We start from the raw sequence: 22,570 nt of genomic DNA on the forward strand, positions 1-22,570 counted from the left end.
ATACTTAAGAGATACAAATTAGAACATCCCTATCTCAAATGCTTGGGACTAAAGATGTTTTGGAAAATTTTGAATTTTGGAATATTTGCATATTCATGAAAATAGCTTGTGGAAAGGACCCAAGACTAACACAAAATTCATTTACATTTTATAAACACTTATACATAGCCTGAAGGCAATTTTACTTTTTCTTTTTCTTTCTTTTTTTTTTTTTTAGCTCTAGGGTTTAAAACTCAGGGCCTTGCACTTGCTAGGTAGGTATTCTACCACTTGAGCCACACCCCCAGTCTTTTTACTTTTTGTGTTGATAGGGATCAAACCTGGGGCCTTTGTACATGCTAGCTAAGCATCCTACCACTGAGCTTCACCTCCAGTCACTGAAGATAATTTTATACAATATACTTAGTGTGCCTGCATTTTTGTCTGTGACCTGTCACATGAGGTCAGGTGTGAAATTTTCCACTCATGATGCCAGGCCTGCAGACTTTGGATTTTCAGATTCGGGGTTCTCAACTTGATTGCTATTTTTTCATATGGTTTATATAGCAAATGCAACAGATTCTGTAAAGGTTCTTGGTATACCTGTTTTAATAACGACATGAGTAGTCTCTTCAGTAAGTACATTAGTTAAAGTGATGTGATATTTTCTGGCAAACTTGTGTGCAAGCATCTGAAATCAAATCAAATATTACATTATGATAAATTACCACTAGTACACAGCTTAGAGTATTAGTTATCCTAGCTTTGAGTCTCCAATTTTCTCAGAAAAGGTAAATCATTTTAATAACATGCTTAAAATTTCAAAATGAATTAATTTTATAAAACTTATGAACAAATCAGAGGAAGACACTCTAATATAGTTTTATACAGGGCTAGCAGACATGAATTTACAACCAAAGATTCAAAAGTAATATTAATTTTGCCTTTAATAGCAGATATCATTTGATTCCTTAAGACAGTTTCTTTGTATAGTGACACTTTATTGTCCTATAATTTTAGATTTATCAGCCTACAGTTTATAAGCTGAGAGGAAACTCGCCAGTACAGAAAAGTTATGCTTTCTGTAGCTTAAAGCCAAGATTCAATTCTCTGATAGCTATAAAATACACAGGTGAAAATGCTTCTAAAGGTCAATGCAAAAAAATATTAATTCTAGCTTAAAGAGAAGGATTGGAAGGGACTAATGTTCTTCTCAAAAGAAATCCAGAGTCCTCTAGTTATTATAGATCAACCAAATAAAAATCAATAGGTAGTAAAAGAAATTAACCAGGTCCATTATGGGGACACCTGAAATAATTGGTAGTGGTAAATAATTTTGTTTACCAAGAGCCATCATTACTAGCCATCACCACCCACACCAACATTTATGTTCTGCACAATATTGCAAGGGAAATCAGACCATCTTTCTTTTGTGCTGTCTCACTCTATATTGCCATGGGGCACAGAAAAAAGACAGGCTAGAGAAACTAATGACATCCTCCCCCTTTTGCCACTGCCCTCTGCCGGGATCATTAGCAATTCTGAACTGATTAATTGCTAAAATCTCAGCCTTGAAACAGTGTTCAGTTAGAAGAGCAACTGCTGAACAGATCATCTTAATATGGGCTTCAGAATTAATCATGTGAAATACAGTCAGCAGCTTTCATCATAAATTTACCACACTTCAGCTCGTCTGAATAGAGCTCAAAGTTTTCCTCTTTCCTTATTTAAAAACAACATGTACTCAAACCACTTGTAGTCTAATCTGCAGCTTGGAATAGCCAAAGGCAAAAAAAGATTAGACAATTTTAACCATCTCTGAAAAGATGAACTCACAAAACAAAGGAATAGAGAATGCTAGTTTTCAGTGAATAAATGGGAATTCTAGATGTGTAGGCAAGTGATCAAGAGTCATTTAAATAGACACAGGTAAGAATTTTCAGAGCAAATTGCTGGTCAGGGCATGGGGCTGTGAGATGAGAATATCAACAGCCATCATGTTACACTTGTTCACTGTATCTATCAGGGCAATCACAGCCTGCTTTGTAGTTTCAATGGGACACATCTGGTCACAGACAATGTTATGCTGAGTCACTAGCTATAGAGGAATTAGGATGAGAAATGGTTCTTACCCTAATAAGGATGTATTAAGAAAGACACTTTAGAATGACTTGGTTGTCTCTCAGCATACAATAAATGGCATCCACTATTGAATACAACTGGTAGTCTGATGTGTAATCTTACCAAATTTTAAAGAAAAATTTATTTGATTGTTTTATTATCAAGTGATAACAATAACAATGAATTATAGGTAAGTAAATATCCTAAGATGTCTGAAAATCACAGTAGCCAAAGGAGAAACAAGGGTTCAGTGGTCTTAATATTTTAATGGGTATTTTTCCATGTGAAACAATTCCCATTTCTGGCACAAGTGGCCTAAGGAGATGCCAAAATCCTAACAGCAAGGGTGTTGTAGGGCAGAAATGACAGGAAAGGCTATTGAAGAACTGTCTTACAAGCTGGGGATAAAGACAAACAAACACTGGAGAAATGCCACTGTCTGGCAGTGTGCTTGGAACCAGCTGCATTTAGTTAAATGTGTTGGTAAGTTCACTCAAATGTAAACTGAGGAGAGAAAAAAAGGATGGCTTCTGAGAACTACACCGATTTGCTTTTTTAGATAAAAGAAAATACTAACACTAAATCAAAAGCTTTATATCATACCCCAAAGTATACCTTTTTTGCTAAGATTTAGTAATTATTTTCTCAAATACATATGTTTTTAAAAAATCTGTATTTTATCTAGATGCAAATTTTCAGAAATTAGGAGTGGAAATTAAATTATACAGAACTGTGCTTAGTTCCTTGATTTCTTCCTACAGGTTATTTATTACGAGTACCTATATAAAACTATTTGCAGTATGTTGCTACATCCCAGTCATTACAGACATATAAAGATAGACTCACGAATTCTTTGGGGGTCAAGCCTGATACCACCATGGATATTCTTTTGTTGACCCTTTCTGTTGAAGACGTCAATTCTGGCTTCTCTCTACTTGTACTTTCTTCCCCTGTATTATACCCAGCAGTATTACTAGTATGAGCAGCAGCTGAACCGTTGGCAAATTCTGCAACTTGAAATTGGGAGGATTTCAATACAGAATTTGAAGTTGGTGAGCTGCAAACATGAGCTGGCTCTGGAGCTCTGTCTTCAGGGGGGTCAGATTCAAGTTTACTAGAGAAGAGGCTAATTCCAGATTCCAGGTATGGGGTTCCCCCTGAAAGGAAAAGAAGTTTAAAATACATGGTGATGAATCTTGAATTACAAGGTTTGTCTCTGCTAAGAATTAAAAAGATCCAAGAAATTAGGTTAAGAGGATACACAGTTGGTAGAAGTACTGTGGCTTAACTTTTCTAAAGGACAATAAGGATTTATGTGCAGAAGTCTTAACATTTGTTTACACTTTCAGTCAACAATTCTAATTTTAGAAATGCATCTTAAGAAAATAAAAGATGTAAGCCAGATGCTGATGGCTCTTGCCTGCAATCCTAGCTACTTAGGAGACAGAGATCAGGAGGATCAAGGTTCAAAGTCAGCCCAGGCAAATAGTTTGTGAGACCCTATCTTGAAATAACCCAATACAAAAAGGGCTGGTGGAGTGGCTCAAGGTGTAGGCTGAGTTCAAAACTCAGTAACACTAAAAAAAAAAAGATGGATGCAAAGGTTTAGTCATAGGGATGTCCACTACAACACTGTTTATGATAGCATAATTTTAGAATGACCCAGATATCTACTATGAGATTAAATAAATTATGATACATCTATTCTAATGCAGTAGTCTTTGTTACAGTTTGAGTATAAATGATATTCAATAAAATGCAGAAATGTTTCTAATATATTAAAGATAGGTAAGAAACTGAGAAATATCTTTTTTTAATTAAAAAAATTATTAGGATGTATTTATTTGTTGTACAGGGTGGACTCGTGACAATTCCAAATCAGCTTATATTGTACATCAATTAGATCACTCCTACAATCTCTCCCCCTCAACCTCCAACCTGTCCCACTTAAAGCAATTGCAAGAGGTTTCTTTGTTCTATTTTGTATAAGTATATGAAGCCCATCAACCATACTCCCTTACCTTAATCTCCTTTGTTCACCTTCCCCAACAAGTACCGCCCCTGTAGCTATTTTACACTCCTGTCTTTCATTATTTACATTTAAGTCAATGTTCAAAGGAGTTTCTCAATGTATCACTGCTTTACTTTACTTTGGTAAAGTATACTTTACTTTGATCCTTTCAACCCTTTCTAAGAAATGTTTATCTTAACTACATTTTATTGATTGATTGATTGAGACAAAGTCTTACTACATTGCCTAGGCTGTCTCAACTTCAGGGCTAATGCAACCCTCCTGTCTCAGCCTTTCAAGTAACTGGGACTACAGGCATGTGCCATCATGACCAGCTTATGACTCTTTGAAAACTAAAAATTTAAGTAAAATGATTAAAGAAATAGCAATAGCTTTATTGCTAACTGATAAGAATACAGGTAATTTTAAATATTCCTCATTTTGTATTTCCTATATTGTACACTTTCTGGACAGCGAATATACAGTACTTTAGTAAGGAAGGAGAAAAAAGGTTGGCAATTATGACAAATACTCTACTTTTATTTCTTCATCTATGATGGTATCATTACCTTTTTCACTTAATAAATCAATAGATGTCACTACCAAATTAAAAAGAGCAGAGACAACATCCTCGAAACATTTCAGATGTTAAACTGAGTATAGGTATGAGATTCCTAAAATGACCCTAATGAGCAAGGCCAAATACCACATTTGATGTCCAAGAGTACCTTTTATCATCATGTGTTTTCTAGGACTAAACATTTTCTTTATTGATTAAAACTTTGATATACAAGCCACAAAATGTACTCTTCATTAAAAGTGATTTACAGGGCATAAAAAAATCATTCATATTCATTAATTCTTTTTTAAAAAAGAGCTTCTTTGGGATTTGACTAATTTTTCAATACAGAACAGGCCTAAACTTTATTCTAGAGCCTTAGAACTCTTATATACAGTTGAAGTAAAATATTTAGAGCACACCAAGACTCTTTCATCTTCAAAACTTCTAGTTAAATAAAAGACAGATGAAAAGGTCCAATATTTTTAGGTAAACTTGAATTGAAATGTGTTCTTTATTTTTTTTTTTGCAGTACTGGGGTTTGAACTCAGGGCCTATGCCTTGAGCCACTCCACTATCTCTATTTTTTGTGATGGGTTATTCTGAGATAGGATCTCAAGAAGTATTTGCCTGGTCTGGCTTTGAACTGAGATCCTCCTGATCTCTGCCTCCTGAGTAGCAAGGATTACAGGCATAAGATACCAGTGCCCAGCAAACTTGTTATTTTTCAAAAATGGGTTTAAGTATAACAGAAGCATCTATAACAGATTGATATATTTGACTAACTAGAATACCTTTTTTTATTTTTATTTATTTGACAGTGGGTCTCATTATGTAGTTCAGACTGGCCTTGAACTCTTCATGTAGCTGAGGCTGGTCTCAAACTCATTATTCTTCTGCCTCAGCCTTCTGAGTGCTGGGATTGCATTTCCAACCCAGAATATCTTATATAGGATTCAGAGTAAAGTAAAAAGTGTTACGGTATTACGGTAGATGAAATATTACCTAGATCTTGCCTTGGCAAATAAGCCTGGTCCATTACATCATGTGGGTTATTCTTTTCCTGTTTTTGCTCCTCTGAATCAAGAATCTTAACAACCTCCTCTTGAGATGGGTAGCTTCTGTCCTGAAGACTCCCAGAGTGGCTGTGTGCAGACCACCTATTACCTCCGAACTGGGACTTAGAAGGGGAAGATCTGGAAAGATGGATGAAAGGAGAAAGCCATCACTGCCAATTCTGTAAGGACTTAAATCATAATTCCCGGGCAGCCAAAGCGTAAGTGAAACAGCTCCCTGTTAGAGAAATAAGGAATGACTAACAAAAGAGCCCACATGACAGCCTAGAATTCTGGATTCATGCTGCCTTCCAACATGTCATGGCTGACATACAACTCTCCCCTTAGGGTTTGGTCTGAGGCAGTATATCTCCTAGGTGTTTAAAACCATGTCAGCAATTTTTGCCAAATTATCCACTGCCACTTAAATTCTATACACCATTCCACTTGAGGCCAAATGGATGTGTTAGACCTCTTATAAAGACAGAAAGCTGACCAATGTTGATGTTTCTTTTTTTTTTTTTCTTTTGGTGGCACTGGGATTTGAACTCACGGCTTCACACTTGCTAGACAGGCGCTCTTGAGGCACTCCACCAGTCCTAATGTTGACATTTTTATACTCCTTCTTTCTACACAGTTTTGGCAGAATTTATAGAATTATCCCTATCCTTTGCTTTTTCAATGTCCAAAATCATTCTAAAAATCATCCAAAGTCATTCTAAAAGTAAAAGCCAGTAGTAAAATGCTTGCCTGTAGCATGTGTAAGGCCCTGGGTTCGGTCCTGAACACCTGAGAAAAAACAAGTCTAATATACAGAGGAAGTTCTATTAGTGTGAGGTTTATGATAAAAGTTTCTATAAGGTACATGTGGGAGGAGGAGAAACAGGGCCATTCAGTTTGAATACTTAGTGGAAGTTAGATTACCAGTTAAAGCATGCCAATGAGTTTATTACCTCCAGACATGGCTTTCAGTGCCTAAGGAAGCCAGATCTTATTCATTGTTTGACACAACTATGATGCCAGTACCCTAACCTCAAAAATAAATACAAAGTGAAGTCCAAGGATAGGAAAGATGGGATGGTTATGTTACTCTCAACATGTCACCATTCTCAAAAGAAATATACACATATTCAAGGACATAATTCCTTTTCTTTCGTGGAGTGGTGAGATGTGTGTCTTTATAGTTCTGAGTATTTTTAAAAAATATCAACTGGGCATAGTGGTGCATGCCTGTAATCCCAACACCTGGGAGGGTGAGTCAGGAAAATAGAGAGTTTGAGACCAGCCTGGGCTATATGAGTCCCTATCTCAAAAATAAACAAACAAATAAATAAAGTACTTAATAGTCTTTCTTTTTGCTAGTCTTTGAATATTTACTGCCTAGAAAGGCAAAAATTTTAATTAGGGCAAGGGCTTGGGGAAGTCTATCATCAGCCTTCAGGCTTGCCTCGGTTTTAGTTCTGACCTTTAGAAGGACAGATCTAACTGCACATTTTTCATGTTGCAGCTTATTTCTTATATAGGTCCAAAAACCCTATCTCCAATTAGGAAGTGTCCCAGAGCAATGAGAGGTTAGAAATGTCTCTGTATAAAACACTGCAGAAAGTTGTGACCAAAATTAACAATAAGAAAGAAAATGATGGAGGGTGTGAATTCAACTATGATATAATGTAAGAACTTTTGTAAATGTCACAATGTACCCCCAGTACAACAATAATTAAAAAAAAAAGAGTTAAACATAAACAAAGACATTACTGAGATACCATAACTTGGTATTTCTTACCTTTCTACTCCTGGTCCTGGAGATACTTGAAATTTGTTAGCAGAAAGGTTTTCTGGATTCTGGCTTATAGGATATTCATTACTTTTCTCCAAAGTTAAAACTGCTTTAAATGGAATGAGAAAATAAAGAAATATACTTTACTTCTTTGTCCTGATGGTGATAATTTAGGTGAGGATGCTGATTTTTTGTTTGTTTGTTTTTTAAGACAGCGTCTGAGCTGTGTACTTGCTATGTAGCACAGACTAGCCTTGAAATTAATTCTCCTGTTTCAGCTTCCCAAATGCTAGGATTATAGACATATATCACCATGCCTGGCACGTATTGACTTTAAAAGCAGCTATCTGTGACAATCAAATTGGTTCTTGAGTTTATCAGACAGAATTTTATAGATACAAGTGATGTAGCAGACAATTACTAACACCAAACAAAACTGATTAAAAATCAGTAATAATTGGGCTGACAGAGTGGCTCAAGTGGTAGAATGATTTCCTAGCAAGAATGAGGCCCTGAGTTTAAACCCCAGTCCCACCAAATAAAAAAAAATTAATAACAATAATAAAAGGAACACTTTATAGACTAGATAAATAGGGACACTCGACTGAGTCAAAGCTGAAGAAACCATATATATCTATTTTTGGCCCTGAATGATAAGAAAACAAGATATGTACTGAATTTTTATCTCTGCAACAAACTGAATTAAACCCAAATCCCCTTGGACAACAGGAAAAAAAGTACTGGTAAACACAAGGTACTTTCCCTTCTGTATGTACACTCTATCCACATTAAAGTCTGCAGGGAGGAGAGTTTGGACTTCTGCATGTATGGGGAAGCAGGAAAAGAACTCTCCCCTGTAAACAAAACAAAAACACTAACACACAGACACAAAACAACAAGAGGCTGGTTGATAAGGAACCTTGAAGTAATACAAGGAACTAATGAAGAAATAGCACAAGAAGGGAGCAAACAGACTCAAGGCAAAGTTCTAGCATGTTAGCATATCCTTATTTATTAATTCCGCCAATGTACATTGTGCCACTGCCTTCTAGGAAGTGGCTTAAAGGCAGAAATATTTAAATAGTAAAAACAAATAGTTAAAAGTTATAAATGTCTTCTATCCATTAAAAAGTCACTGATGGCTGTAATTCATTCTAAGCTTTTATTACAGAAGTTAAAATCCATAAATTGAGGCAGAAAATGTAAACAAAAGGTTGCATTAATTAAACTGCTCTTTAAGACAGTGGATAACCTAAGGGGAACTAATCATTGATTTCTTGAGTTAATCTTCAAATGCATTATTTATAGTTTCTTTTATGCTCATCTTTTGGACTTGTGAGTTTCTAAGAACTCTGTCTGAAGCTACCAGTTGCTTAAAGAAAGTAGGTCTGACTATGAGCATTGTATATTTTCCAATTTTCTCTTTTCTCTTCTACAAAATTGGAGAACAGGAGGGCTGACACCCGTGGGAGAGAGGGGGGGTGTTGTGGAAAGGGGGTAGGAGGGTGAATACGGTGCAATAACACATGCACACATGTAAGTAAATGCAAAAATGATACCTCAAGGCAAAAACTACAAACAAACAAAAGACTCCAGGAATGGGGGAGGGGGATGAAGGAGAATAGTTGAGGTGAATTCATGTATGATACATTTGACACGTTGTAAGAACCTGTGTAAATGCCACAATGTACCCCCACCCATCACAACAATAAAGGAAAAAAAATAAAATAAAGAAAACTGATAAAGTGGTATGGGTAGCTTCCAAAGAAACATATAGAATAGTATTAACCACTGCAAAGGTTTTTAAAAAAGGAGGGGGAGGATGGGAGTATAGCTCAGTGGTAGAGCTGGTTACCTAACCTGTTGGAGACCCTGGGTTCAATCCTCAACACCACGAAAAACAAAAGTTATCCCATCACCAGAATATTTAGCAAATAAATTCCTCTTTTCATTACAACAGACCTCAAACTTGAAAAAAATAAGTTTACTCCATTTAGGTGTTAGCAATCCACCAGAACCTAAAAAACTTTCCAGCTGCTGGGCTCCAGTGGCTCACGCCTATAATACTAGCTACTCAGTAGGCAGAGATCAGGAAGCCAGCCTGTGGAAATAGTTTGTACAACCGTATCTCGAAAATACTCAACAAGAACAACAAAAAAATCAAGGCTGGTGTGTAGAGAGCTTTCTCGTACTCTGTTCCTACTGAACCTAACTGGGGGTGACTGGAGATGCAGAAAGGAAAAACGATAGACAAACATGCACAAAGCTGGGGCCAGGTGTGCTGGGCGTTTGGATGGAGACACACAACAGCCTCGTTGCTTCTTTTCTCTATAACTCTCTTCTTTTACTGTTTCTTTTATCTTATTCTTTAAAATCTTACTTTTAAAGTCTTCTTTTTTATTCTTTAAAGTCTCTTTCCTTAGACTCACTCTGTCCCATGTTCTCTTTTAGCTTTTCTTTAGCATAATCTCTCTTAAAGTCTTGGTCCTCAGATTTGCACTGTCCCATGTTTCCTCTAATCTCTAGCATAACTCAGCAGCCAACCAATCAATCCACCCTCTACCCCAATCAAAAAACCTCATGTCCTCCTTCAGTGAGCCTTTTATATCCAGTGGTAAACAAGGAGGTGGAGCAACTGTTCTCAGGGAGGGGTAACAAGAGAAACCTGCCTTGTAAACAACTTAGGAAAAGGAGCTGTGCTGCATTTTGCCTCTAGCTCTCTTCTGCTGCTGGGGCCTTGCCAAACTCAGCCTGTAGATCATTGAGCACAACTGTGCTTATGTCACGTTCTCATAGGCTTCTCATGATCTGCTCCCACACTGGTGGAGTGGTTCAAGTGGTAGAGCACCTGCCTAGCAAGCATGAGGCCCTATGTTCAGTACTGCAAAAAACCAAACCAAACCAAACCAAAAAACCTTTCCTGCTAAACTGAACATGGTGGTGCATGCCTATAATCCCAGCAATAGGATGGGAGGTTAGGGTAGGAAGACTGTAAGTTTGAGGCCAGCCTAGGCTACACAGTATGAGGCCAGCCTAGCCACATAGTGAGATTCTGCTTCAAATAACACAAAATAAAACATAAGCCTCAAAACCTTTTTTTGTGGTGAGCAGGGAGGTGGTGATGGGGTATAAACTCAGGGTCTTATGCTTGCTAGGCAGGTGTTCTACCACTTGAACCACATCCCATCCCTTTTTGCTTTTGTTATTTTTGAGATAGGGTCTCACATTTATGCCCCAGATAGCCTGGACCGCAATCCTTGATCCTCCTGTATCCACCTACTCATGCTTCCCTGTAGCTGGGATGACAGATCACACCACCATGCCCAGCATTTTTTACTGGTTGATATGGGGTTTTACTAACTTCTTTTTGCCTGAGTTGACCTTCAAGTGAGATCCTATAATTTGCACATAGGCAATCAGTAAATTTATTAAATGTTTTGGTCCAGTTCATATTCTGTACCATGAGAATGTAACATGTTAAAACATGTTACATGTTTATAGGGGGACTTCGGTACTGTTCTGGAATCTGAGCTCTACATTCCTGCATTTATACTTTTCTAAATCAATCAACAAGTAAATAATATTCAAGGCCTGGGTTGAGCTTGTGGTTTAGAGAATGATTAAGGAAAATGAAGGGCAATGGGGCTGTGGGTGTGGCTAAAGTGGTAGAGTACTTGTCCAAGGTCCTGAATTCAATTTCTAGTACCAGTCCCCCCCCCCCAAAACAAGGTTTCTCCTAGCTACTCTGGAGGTGGAGATAGCATCTCACTTCAAGGTCAGCTTGCACAAGGTATTGGGAAGAATCAAGGAAAGAGACTAAGAAATGATAAACTACAAAATACAGAACCCATAATGAAATTCAACTTTAGAAAAACATTTAACCCTCTAGCTGTGGTGACACATGCCTGTAATCCCAGTACTTGGGAGCTGAGGCTGGAGATATTGAGTTCCAGGAGACATGGAACCTGGGATACACAGCATTTCCAGGTCAGACTGGGCTACATAGAGAGACCCCATCTAAAAACCAAAACCAAAATAAAAGTACATAACCCATGCACCTCAACTGATTCAGAACTCCCAGGAAAGGAACCTAGAAATTTTTGACAAGTGCTTCCCGGAATGAACATATTACAGGATACAAAAGCTCAGATATGTCTGAAAAATCACTTCTACTGTAATTTGCTATGATCTCACAATTGCTAATATTTGCTTTCTGAATGACAGGAAATCCAGGAGGGGGAAAAAACCCCCATAACACAAAATGAAGTACCTAATATGAAATAACTTTATGTATAGAAGCACACATAATTTATGAGTAAGTACACATATTTGCATGCAAATACTATGCAGGGTTGGGAATGATCCTTGGACAAACAGCAGGTAGATCTATGCTGAAGAGCAGGGCATTGAGAAAGGGCTTTGGATCGTAGCCTGGTGCCAGTGGCTCACACTTCAATCCTAGCATCTCAGGAGGCAGAGATCAGGAGGACTGAGGTTGGCAGCCAGCCCGGGAAAATAGTTCATAAGACCCTATCTCAAAAAAATCCATCACAAAAAAGGGTTGGTGAGTGGCTCAAGGTGTAGGCCCTGAGTTCAAACCCCAGTACTGCCAAAAAAAAAAAAAAAAAAAATTTACTGGAACTTAAAAAAAAAAAAATTGGTAGAATACAAATAAAGTCACTACTTAATAGTAATATATTAATGTCAGTTTCTTAGCTTTTACAAAAGTACGATGGTAATGTAAGATAATGTTAGGGAGAAAACTGAAATTGGGTAAGGAACATATGGCAACACTGTCATCTGTACTATCATTGCACCCTTTTTGTAATCCAAAAATTATTCCAAAAAGTCTATTTAAAAATGGGTCAGAAGATAGCAGGAGATAAACAATACTTTTTCCTAGGATTAAGAAATTTTCTGCTGGGCACTGGTGATTCATACCTATAAGCCTGGCTACGTGGGAGGCTGAGATCAGGAGGATCAAGATTCAGGCCAGCCCAGGTCTCAAATAGTTCTTTGAGATCCCATTTCCAAAATAACCAGAGCAAAATGAACTGGAGGTGTGACTCAAGTGGTAGAGTACCTGCTTTGCAAGAGCCAAGCCCTGAGTTCAAACTCCAATACCTCCCCCAAAAAATTTACTTGAGTTTTGGTTAAGACTCACAAACCTAAGGAGGAAAAGGCTGACACTTGAGTTGGTACTAAATTGATACTCAAAATATTTCAGAAATGAAACCATAAAAAAAATTGTTTGTTTACAAAGAAACATTTTATGTACAGATATTCACTTAAAAAACCAACACACATATATGCCAAAGAAGAGAAAGTATATTTAGACAGAGAGTCAAAGCCAGACAGTAACATTTCTTTTCTTGTGTATTAGAACTGAAAGTCCAGCTTGCTTTCAGAGTGAAGACAGTGAAAGAATCCCAAAGAAGAGAGCTGTACTGAGGATGGGACTCTGGGCTTATTAGCCTGGAGATAAACTAAAAGAAGATGCAGTTACAAAGAAAGCATTTAAGGAAACACATTTTGAAGCAGTGCCACAACAACAGTTTCTAGCTGCTCATGTGTGAGTTACTGTTTCTTTCTGAACATAAAAATATTACAAGTCACATGTGGGGACCAAGGCCACTGTTCTGAATAATGAACATGCTTGAGTTCCTAGAAAGACTCAAAAGAAGGTCTTAGGGCCCTGAGCAGGACTGTGGAACGAGGTGTTGGAGGATGAACTTTGACACTTAGTCAGGTAGGGCTCACTCAGATGGTTGTAAAGAACACTTTGGAGGGCTCACCACCCCTACTTGTTCCTGGGCATTAAGCTCTCCCTGTGGGTCCCCTGATCATGTGCTATCTCTCCAACTGAAAACTCAGAAGTATAGTTCCTGAAGTAGAGGAGCTCTCTTTCCAAAAATCATAAAGAATGCCACATAGGCCTTTGTGATCCGACACCAGTGCTGTAAGAGTACATCTGAGTATTTTTTCCATGGCTTTCTGAAATTATGGGGTTACATATTACAATTTCTCCCACTATACTGAGCTTCTAAGAATAAGAACTAGGATGTCTATCTCCTATGGCTTCCCACAGCATCTCCTTGGGTCTCTCTGAATGGTATATTAGGGACTAGAACCAAGGCTCCCAAATTACCCATGGAGTGACTCAGTACATATGTGTTGAGCAAAGGTCATAAAATGTTGAAACTAGGTCCTTACTTTTCAGTCGGAGAAAAAGGCTGCAGAAGGGGAAGAACTTTTGTGTAAGACACTGGCATTTGCCAATATTACAAACCTTTTCCTGATATGTTTTGTTCTGGATTTAGCAGGTTGTCAGGGTCGTAAGAGTCAGCTATGAGGGAAGGGGAGCTGTCAGGAGGCTGGCTCTCATGTTGCTCTAGCACAGCTTCTAGATGAGCCATTTCCTGCTGGAGCTTTATCAAGTTATCTTGCATGGTATCCCTTTGCTGCAAAAACAAGAAAGAACACCAAGAAAGTCACACACTCTGAGAAACTTGCCATAAAGTGAAAATGTGTCACAGCAATTAATTTTTAGTAGGAACTGAAGTCACCTAGTATGGAATTATGAGTTCTGGCTGAACAATTTTTAATCCGACCATTCTCATGAATTAATGACCTTGAAATTGTTTCAAAACGATGTTGAGGGGGAATCTTTAATTCTCTCAAATAGATTTGCTTTATTGTGATGTCCTTTTGCAATTGTTTCTTGGGTTTTTTTTGTTTTTTTGGTTTTTTTTTGTCAGTGCTGGGGTTTGAACTCGGCCTTGTGCTTGCTAGACAGGTGCTCTACCATTTGAGCCATGCTCACTACCCAGCTATTTTCTTTTGAAGATAGGGAGTGAAATAATATGGAACCTAAGCAGTGTTGAAATATAAAATTAGCATGAATATGTTAGTATTTTATGCAGGCTAGGTTTCAAAGATTTGGTATTGGGAGATTAACAAGACATTTTAGATTAGTTCACGTGAAAATACATGATTACTTACTTATTTTTGAGATGGAGTCTCATACTCTTGAGCTCAGGTGATCCTCCCACCTCAGTCTCCCACGTAGCCAGGGGTACAAGCACATGTCACTATGCTCAGCTCCAAAAATAGGTTATTTTTAAAAATTGTATTTATTTATTTATTTTTGTGGTACCGAGGCTTGAACTCAGGGTCTAAACCTTGAGCCCCTCTGGCAGCCCTTTTTGTGATGGAATTTTTCAAGTTAGAGTCTCCTGAGAACTATCTGCCCAGGGTGGCTTTGAACCACGATCCTTCTGATCTCTGCCTCCTGAGTACCTAGGATTACAGGCATGAGCCACCAACACTCGGCTCAAAAATATGTTATTTTTAAACAGATGAAATGTTGAGTATTTCCTATGGCATTCTAGAAAGCCTGTAAAGACAGTTAATGTTTTTAATTCAAGATAATGAGTTCTTATTTATGGGGCTCCTATTATTTATTGCTTCATTTCAAGAAACAATATGCTGGTAGCTGGCAGAGTAGCTCAAGCGGTAAGAGCACCTGCCTAACAAGCATGAGGTCCTGAGTTCAAACCTCAGTGCTACCAAAAAATAAAAATAAAAAAAAGAAACAAAATGCTGGGGGGGGGTGAAGGAGGAGGTGGCAGAAATAACATATACATGTGTAAGTAAATGTAAAACAGTAAAATAGAAGAAAAAATAAAAAGAACAAACAAACAAAAAAAGGAAACAATATGCTAAGTCTCAGGTATTTGATAAGCAAAGAATTCAGGTACATAAGGCGTTTTCCAAAACATATATTTCTTTGTCAGGAACACTGATGGCTATCTGGAAGTGGGGGTAAGGGAAAAGGAGATGAAACAAAGTCTATTTTACTCTCTGCTTCTTTCTTCTGATCCTTGAAAACAACTTTGCTCTCTACTAAAAACAAGCTATCATTTTTCTCCTGCTACACTAAGTTCATAGTTTTCAGGAGGTTTTTATAACCAGAAAATGTGTTTTTCCAGTTTTACAAAGATTTCCACTGCTACCGTGTGACTGCTTTGCTGCCAATGTCTGCAGCAACACCACTGCCACCACATGGTACCCATGGGTACTTACACTACTGACCAAACTCTATCCATGGCCCTGCCTCAATAAAACAGAAGTAAAACCACACATAAGATATTTGAGCAGGGTATCAGTCAGTACTGTCACAATTATCATATCTAGCCTGTATGTGGCCATTAAATAGACCAGCAAATCAGAAAAAATAGTAATGGGAGAATTAGGTATAACTTCCCTTTAGTTTTCTCATAGGAATTACTTTATAACAGATAAATTCCCCTACAGGCAACAGGCCAAATACATTTGGGAGAACAAAACAAAAAAGGTCACTAAGTCTTCTTGATTCTAATTCTAAAAATGTCTCTTTAATGCGTTCTACTCTTCTATTCTATTCCCACAATGTTACTTTGATGTCTGCTTTTAATATTATAGCAGTTCCCCAAAACCCATGTTTATCATGTCTTTTTCTTCCATAAACCTTAGTGGCATAACACTGTTCAGATAATAAGCCAATGCTTTCTTAACACTATGTAATTGTTAATCATTACTGCCCTCGGGATAAAGTCCAAATTCTTAAGCAGAGCATTTAAAGGTTCTTCATACCCTGATCTTATCTCTTTATTTCTCCTCAGCGTTCCCTATGTGCTCTGGTTTCTAGTGACACAAGACAACTTGTGTTTTCTGGGCATTCCATGTCTCTGCTTTCACCTCAATTGCTGCTTCCTCTCTTTTTTCCAGTTGGAAAAATTCTCATATTTCAAGGCTTAGCTCAAAAATCTCCATTGACAGTCTCCATCAACTTTGGAGGTGTGGCTCACGTGGTAGAGTCTATCAAGTGTGAAGTCCTGAGTTTAAATCCTAGTACTGCCAAAAGAAAAAAAAAGTCCCCACCAATACTGCAATCATACTGTTAATGCATTAGTATACCCATGTAGACCTCCTTGATGGAAGAAATCTTCCCTGGATCTTTTTTTATTTTATTTTTGTGTGTATGTAACAGGGTCTTGCTATGTAGCCCAGGCTGGTCTCTAATTAGAATCCTCCTGCTTCATCCTCCCAAGTGCTAGGATTATTTATTTATTTACTTTTGAGGCACAGTGCTTCACTCTTGCTAGTCAGGCGCTCTTACCACTTGAGCCACTCCATCAGCCCAAGTGCTGGGATTATTGGCATGTAATACCACACCTGGCTCCTGATCATTTTTGCCTTCCCAATGCTTAACAAGTAGTAAGCACTCAGCAAATGTTTAATGTACATATGAATTAATGAATGAATATAGTTAACCAGTATTTGGTTTAAAAAATTTATGTATTCTCTATCTTCTATATACTTCTCAGTTCTATATAAACAGAGGGGAAAGATCATATTTCAATTATTTTGCTTGTCTGTGTTATTCCAGATTTAAGCTACTTATTTTCAGTGGGTGCTTGATAAAAACACTTTGCAAAATGAATCCTGAACAAATAGGTACATCTCTGGGAATAAGATCAGGGACACAAAAAACAAAGAGGCAGTATACTGAATGCCAAATATAATACAGTATGGCTAAGGCAGATGGAATAAAAAACTGGAATCTAAAACTTTAAAACACAAGGGACAGAATTAGATGACAGGCATATTGACAGAGTACCAAATCCACAGCCAGAAAGGATCAGAAGAACTGTAGCTACAGAAAGCTCTCCTAAGACTTTTCATCAATTTAGTCACCAGGGCAATCCTGCAGAAGTAGAAAGTACTGGTAACAAACGTACAGAAAGGACCATCATCTCAAAGGTTTTTTCCCAACTCCAATGGGCTTCAGGCCTAGAGGGATTTACTCTGTACAGAGAATGGGTAATAGAAGACAAGTCCTCTGAATCTGAAGTACTCACTGCAATAAGATTTAGAAGATTTTAAAACTGGACAGTACTCAGTGTTGGCAAAGGTACAGGAAAATAGGAACTATTAAACATCACAGGGGCTGGAGGAGCGCAATTGGTTTCATCTTTCTAAAGAACAATTTAACAATAAACATCAAGGAAAAAAATTTCAGTCCCAGGAATTCATACTAAGGAAATCACCAGAGATGTGGGCAAATATTTAGCTACTTGGATATCAACTATAGTGTTGTGCATAATAGCAAATGGGCCTCCTATGCTGAAACCTCAACATTCAGCAAAGGTCGAATAAATCTGGACACATCCAAAAATAGAAATGTTAGGTAATTAGAGTCTGGGCTATATGGTAAGACCTTGTCTCAAAAACAAACAAAACCTAAAAACAAAAAATAAAGTCATTGAGGCTAGGAACATAGCTCTGTGGTAGAGTGCTTGCCTAGTAGACACAAGGCACAGGGGTCAATACCACACACACACAAAATTAATTAATCAGTTAACCAAATAGTCATTGAAGAATTCTAATGACAAAGTAAAAGCTAGATTCCAATGCAGAGTATCATTTGAATGTTTTAAAGCTAAGGTTCACACAGACACCACTGAGTACACACAGAAATAAGACTGGAAGGATATATACCAATAAAGTAAAGTAACCATTTCTGGACAATTCACAAAATTTAACTAGTTTACTGTCTCAATCATTTTTAAGTGCATAGTTTAGTGACATTAAATACTTTCATATTGTGCAACCATCACCATTATCGATCTCTAAAACCTTTTTATCTTCCACACTGAAATCTATAGTAACTCTCTGTTCCCTTCCCCCCAATCCTGGTAACCATTATTCTAACTCTGTTCTTACAAATTTGATTGTTCTGATATGTAACATAAGTGGAATACAATATTTGTCCTTTGATGTACAGCTTATTTCAAGGTTCGTCCATGGATGCTTCTATGGTATATTTTCCTAGTTTTCTACAATACACCTATGACTTTAAGAGTATCAGATATTCTCAGTTTCATCTAATTTAGCATTTTCAGAAGTTCAGAAAACAAAGTCATTCATTTGCTGGCAGCTAAAAGTGAACTTATGAGATTCCAAGATGGCGGCGAGAGGGAGGAAGCACAAAGCATGCCTCCTAAAGTGAAATCTTGGAGAGACACTGGAGACACAGCTTGCAGGCAAGGCCACCGAGAAGAGGCAAAACTTTGACCCCTCCACACTTCCAGCCTGCGCAGAGCATCTCTACTTCACATTGAACAGAGAAATCAGAAGAGCCCCCAGAACACCCCCAGTCGCCCGCACCCAGATGGCTTGGGAAGACACGGACCACAAGGTGAGCTAAGCGGTATGTGGTACTCCCACAGACAACCCTGGGCCAGATCAGCATAGCCCCCTGGACAGACCCACCACCCACCCAGGAAAAAAAGAGAAACTGAGTAATAAGCAATCAGAACGATAAAGACACGTTGCAAAGAGAGTGGGGAGCCCTGAGCACCGAAGAGGGGGAGAGGGGAATCCTTCACAGAACTGTAAATAAACAAGCTAGGCCTGGCCGGAGAGGGTGGGAGAGGCAGCGTGTGCCTAGCAACCAGGAGCGGGAAAGCTTGGGAGAGTGGCGGAGGGAGGAAAATTGCGGAGTTTTTGTGTGAGAGGGGGGAAGGCCCACTTCCCACATGAGCTATAAATAAACACCCAGGCCTGAGAAAGCGGTGCAGTGTCACCTCCGCCAGTGTGCTTGGAAAGGGGAAAGCTTGTAGTAGTGGCTTGCGCACAGGTGAACTCTGAGTAAACAAAGCCTGCAGGGCCAGGTGAGTGCTAAGCTCACCCCTGAGATGTGCATAAATAATGCCACCAGCAACATCAGGCTGACAGCAGATAGCCATTCACAGAACTGTCTCCAGACTCTTTTTTTTCCTCTCTCCCTATCTTTGAAGGGAAACTACACTGAACTATACCTGCATACTAAAAAACTTACTGAAACTGTATTGCATTTGAACTTGGGACACTTTGTTGTTGTTGTTGTTTTCTTTCTTTTTTATTTTTGGCTTTTTGCAGTTCCATTCTATTTTATTTTTCCCCTTTGATGAGACAACTACAGAACAACAACTGAGGCACCATCTCCAGGATTGGAGGCTGAGGGATGAACATCAGAATTATTAAGACTGAAACTTTATTGCATTTGAACTTGGAGATTCTTTCATTTTTATGTTATTTATTTTTTATTTTATTTTATTTATCTATATTTTTTTCATTTACTCATTTTTATTTTTATTCTTTTTATTTTTTATTTTCAATCCTCTGTCACTCTAATGTCTTTTCAGCTTACGGTTGATTACACTGTCTCTCCCTGTTTTTATCTCTGAAACTTTTTTTGTTTGTTTCTTTGTTTTGTTTTCTACTTCTTTGTTTTTCTCTTTTCCTTTAACTTCTTTGCTTTCCATCTCCTCCCACCCTTCCATTCTAAATATCACTAGTGCTATTATTACAAGCCAGAAAATACTTAACTGCACACAGTACAGGGACAATAACAACACCAAGGGCAAAGACGGGAAGACAGAAAAAACAGGGAAACCAGTTTCCCCACAGCAAAAAATTAGTACAGGAGCCAGAGAAAAATGAAGAAAACAGATACTCAGATCCAGACTCCAACAAAATGAAGATAAACTATGCCAAAGAACCCAATGAAGCCCACAAGAATAATCTAAAAGAAGAAATACTACAGGTATTCAATGAGAATTTTATAGAGATGATACTGGATACGGTCAACCAAAATGTACAGGAGACACTCAAGAAATTCCAAGACAATAAAAATAGAGAATTTGAAAAAGCAAAAGAAGAAATAAAGGAAACCATAGAAGCACTGTATAAACAACAAAGTGAAACAGAGAACACGATTAATAAAGAGATAAATGAACTCAGGACAAAAATAGACAACATTACAGAGGAAACCACCCAGGATATGGAAAACCCCAGAAAAAAGAAAGAAACAGAATTGCAAAACAAAACGGAAAGCCAATCCAGCAGAATAGAACAAACAGAAGACAGAATCTCAGAACTCAAAGATGAAATGGTAATTAAAGGAAAAACCGAAGAACTATTAATTAAACAACTCAAGACCTGTGAAAAGAAGATGCAAGAACTCACCAACTCCATCAAAAGACCAAACTTGAGAATCATGGGCATCGAAGAAGGAGAAGAGGTGCAAGCAAAGGGAATGCGTAATCTATTCAACAAAATAATAACAGAAAATTTCCCAAATCTAGAGAAAGATATTCCCATATAGATGCAAGAGGCCTCCAGAACACCAAACAGAGCAGATCAAAATGGAACTACCCCACGACATATCATCATTAAAACAACAAGTTCAGAAACTAGGGAAAGAATATTGAAGGCTGTAAGAGAGAAAAAACAAGTAACATAAAAAGGTAAACCCATCAAAATCACAGCAGACGTCTCAACAGAAACATTAAAAGCAAGAAGAGCGTAGGATGAGATCTTCCAGGCCCTGAATGAAAATAACTTCAACCCCAGGATACTCTACCCAGCAAAACTATCATTCAAAATAGATGGAGCAATAAAAGTCTTCCATGATAAGCAGAAACTAAAACAATATGTGACCACAAAGCCACCACTACAAAAGATTCTTCAACGGATTCTGCACACAGAAAGTGAAACCCAACATAACCATGAATGGATAGGCAGCACCAAACTACAAGAAAAGAAAAAGCAAGAAAGTAGAGAGTAACCTCAACTTAGGTACACACAATCAAACCTTCAAACAACTAAGACAACTAAATGACAGGAATCACCACATACCTATCAGTACTAACACTTAATGTTAACGGACTTAATTCACCATCAAACGGCACTGTTTGATGAAATGGATTAAAAAGGAAGATCCAACAATTTGTTGCTTACAGGAGACCCATCTCACCGACAGAAATAAGCACAGGCTTAGGATGAAAGGATGGAAGAAGATTTACCAAGCTAATGGCCCCCGAAAACAGGCAGGAGTAGCAATACTTATCTCTGACAAAGTAGACTTCAAACCTATATTGATCAAACGAGATAAAGAAGGACATTCCATACTAATAAAAGGGGCAATGGAACAAAAGGAAATAGTAATTGTCAACCTATATGCACCCAAGGTCAACGCACCCAATTTCAAACATACCCTGAAAGACCTAAAAGCATATATTAACTCCAACACAGTGGTTGTGGGAGACTTTAACACCCCATTATCATCAAAAGATAGGTCATCCAAAGAAAAAATCAATAAAGAAATTCAAGATCTAATATACAATAGATCAAATGGATCTACTTCATGTCTACAGAACATTTCATCCAACTTCTACACAATATACATTCTTCTCAGCAGCCCATGGAACCTTCTCCAAAATAGATCATATCCTAGGGCACAAAGCAAGCCTCAGCAAATATAAGAAAATAGAAATTATACCGTGCATACTATCTGATCACAATGCAATAAAACTAGAACTCAACAACAAAAGTAAAGACAAAAAACATGCAAACAGCTGGAAACTGAATAACTCATTACTTAATGAACAATGGGTCATTGATGAAATAAAAGAGGAAATTAAAAAGTTTCTGGAAGTCAATGAAAATGAAAACACAACCTACCGGAACCTATGGGACACAGCAAAGGCAGTCCTGAGAGGAAAATTTATAGCCATGAGTGCATATATTAAAAAGACTGAAAGATCCCAAATCAATGACCTAATGATACATCTCAAACTCCTACAAAAAACAAGAACAAGCAAATCCCAAAACAAATAGGAGAGAAATAACAAAAATAAGAGCTGAAATCAATGAAATAGAAACAAAAAAAAAACATATAAAGAATTAATGAAACAAAAAGTTGGTTCTTTGAAAAAATAAACAAGATCGACAGACCCCTGGCAAACCTGACTAAAATGAGGAGAGAAAAAACCCAAATTAGTAGAATCAGGAATGCAAAAGGGGAGATAACAACAAACACCATGGAAGTCCAGGAAATCATCAGAGACTACTTCGAGAAACTATATTCAAAAAAATTTCAAAATCTTAAAGAAATGGACAGATTTCTAGATACATATGATCATCCAAAACTGAACCAAGAGGATATTACTCACCTGAATAGATCTATATTACAAAATGAA

General features: G+C 37.7%; 1 protein-coding gene and 1 non-coding gene across 9 annotated transcripts in view; one reads left to right on the forward strand and one right to left on the reverse strand.

Annotated features, from left to right (window-relative positions):
• Brca1 (BRCA1 DNA repair associated) overlaps positions 1-22,570 on the reverse strand; it is a 72,313-nt gene that overhangs the window by 15,111 nt on the left and 34,632 nt on the right. For 4 of the 8 annotated variants that reach the window (XM_074045797.1, XM_074045796.1, XM_074045800.1 and 1 more), the window contains 5 exons: positions 13,792-13,963; positions 7,509-7,608; positions 5,676-5,866; positions 2,947-3,257; positions 583-670 (listed from right to left, as the gene is read on the reverse strand). In XM_074045797.1, coding sequence (XP_073901898.1) covers positions 583-670; positions 2,947-3,257; positions 5,676-5,866; positions 7,509-7,608; positions 13,792-13,963 — 862 coding nt within the window. Of the gene's footprint in view, positions 1-582; positions 671-2,946; positions 3,258-5,675; positions 5,867-7,508; positions 7,612-13,791; positions 13,964-22,570 lie in introns of all 8 variants that reach the window. The other 4 variants (XM_074045795.1, XM_074045794.1, XM_074045798.1 and 1 more) reach the window with 1 other exon arrangement.
• On the forward strand, positions 15,000-15,073 carry Trnav-aac (transfer RNA valine (anticodon AAC)). The gene has a single exon. It is a non-coding gene; the product is annotated as a tRNA-Val (tRNA).

The sequence above is a fragment of the Castor canadensis genome, chromosome 11, assembly GCF_047511655.1.
Source record: "Castor canadensis chromosome 11, mCasCan1.hap1v2, whole genome shotgun sequence".
NCBI lineage: Eukaryota > Metazoa > Chordata > Mammalia > Rodentia > Castoridae > Castor > Castor canadensis.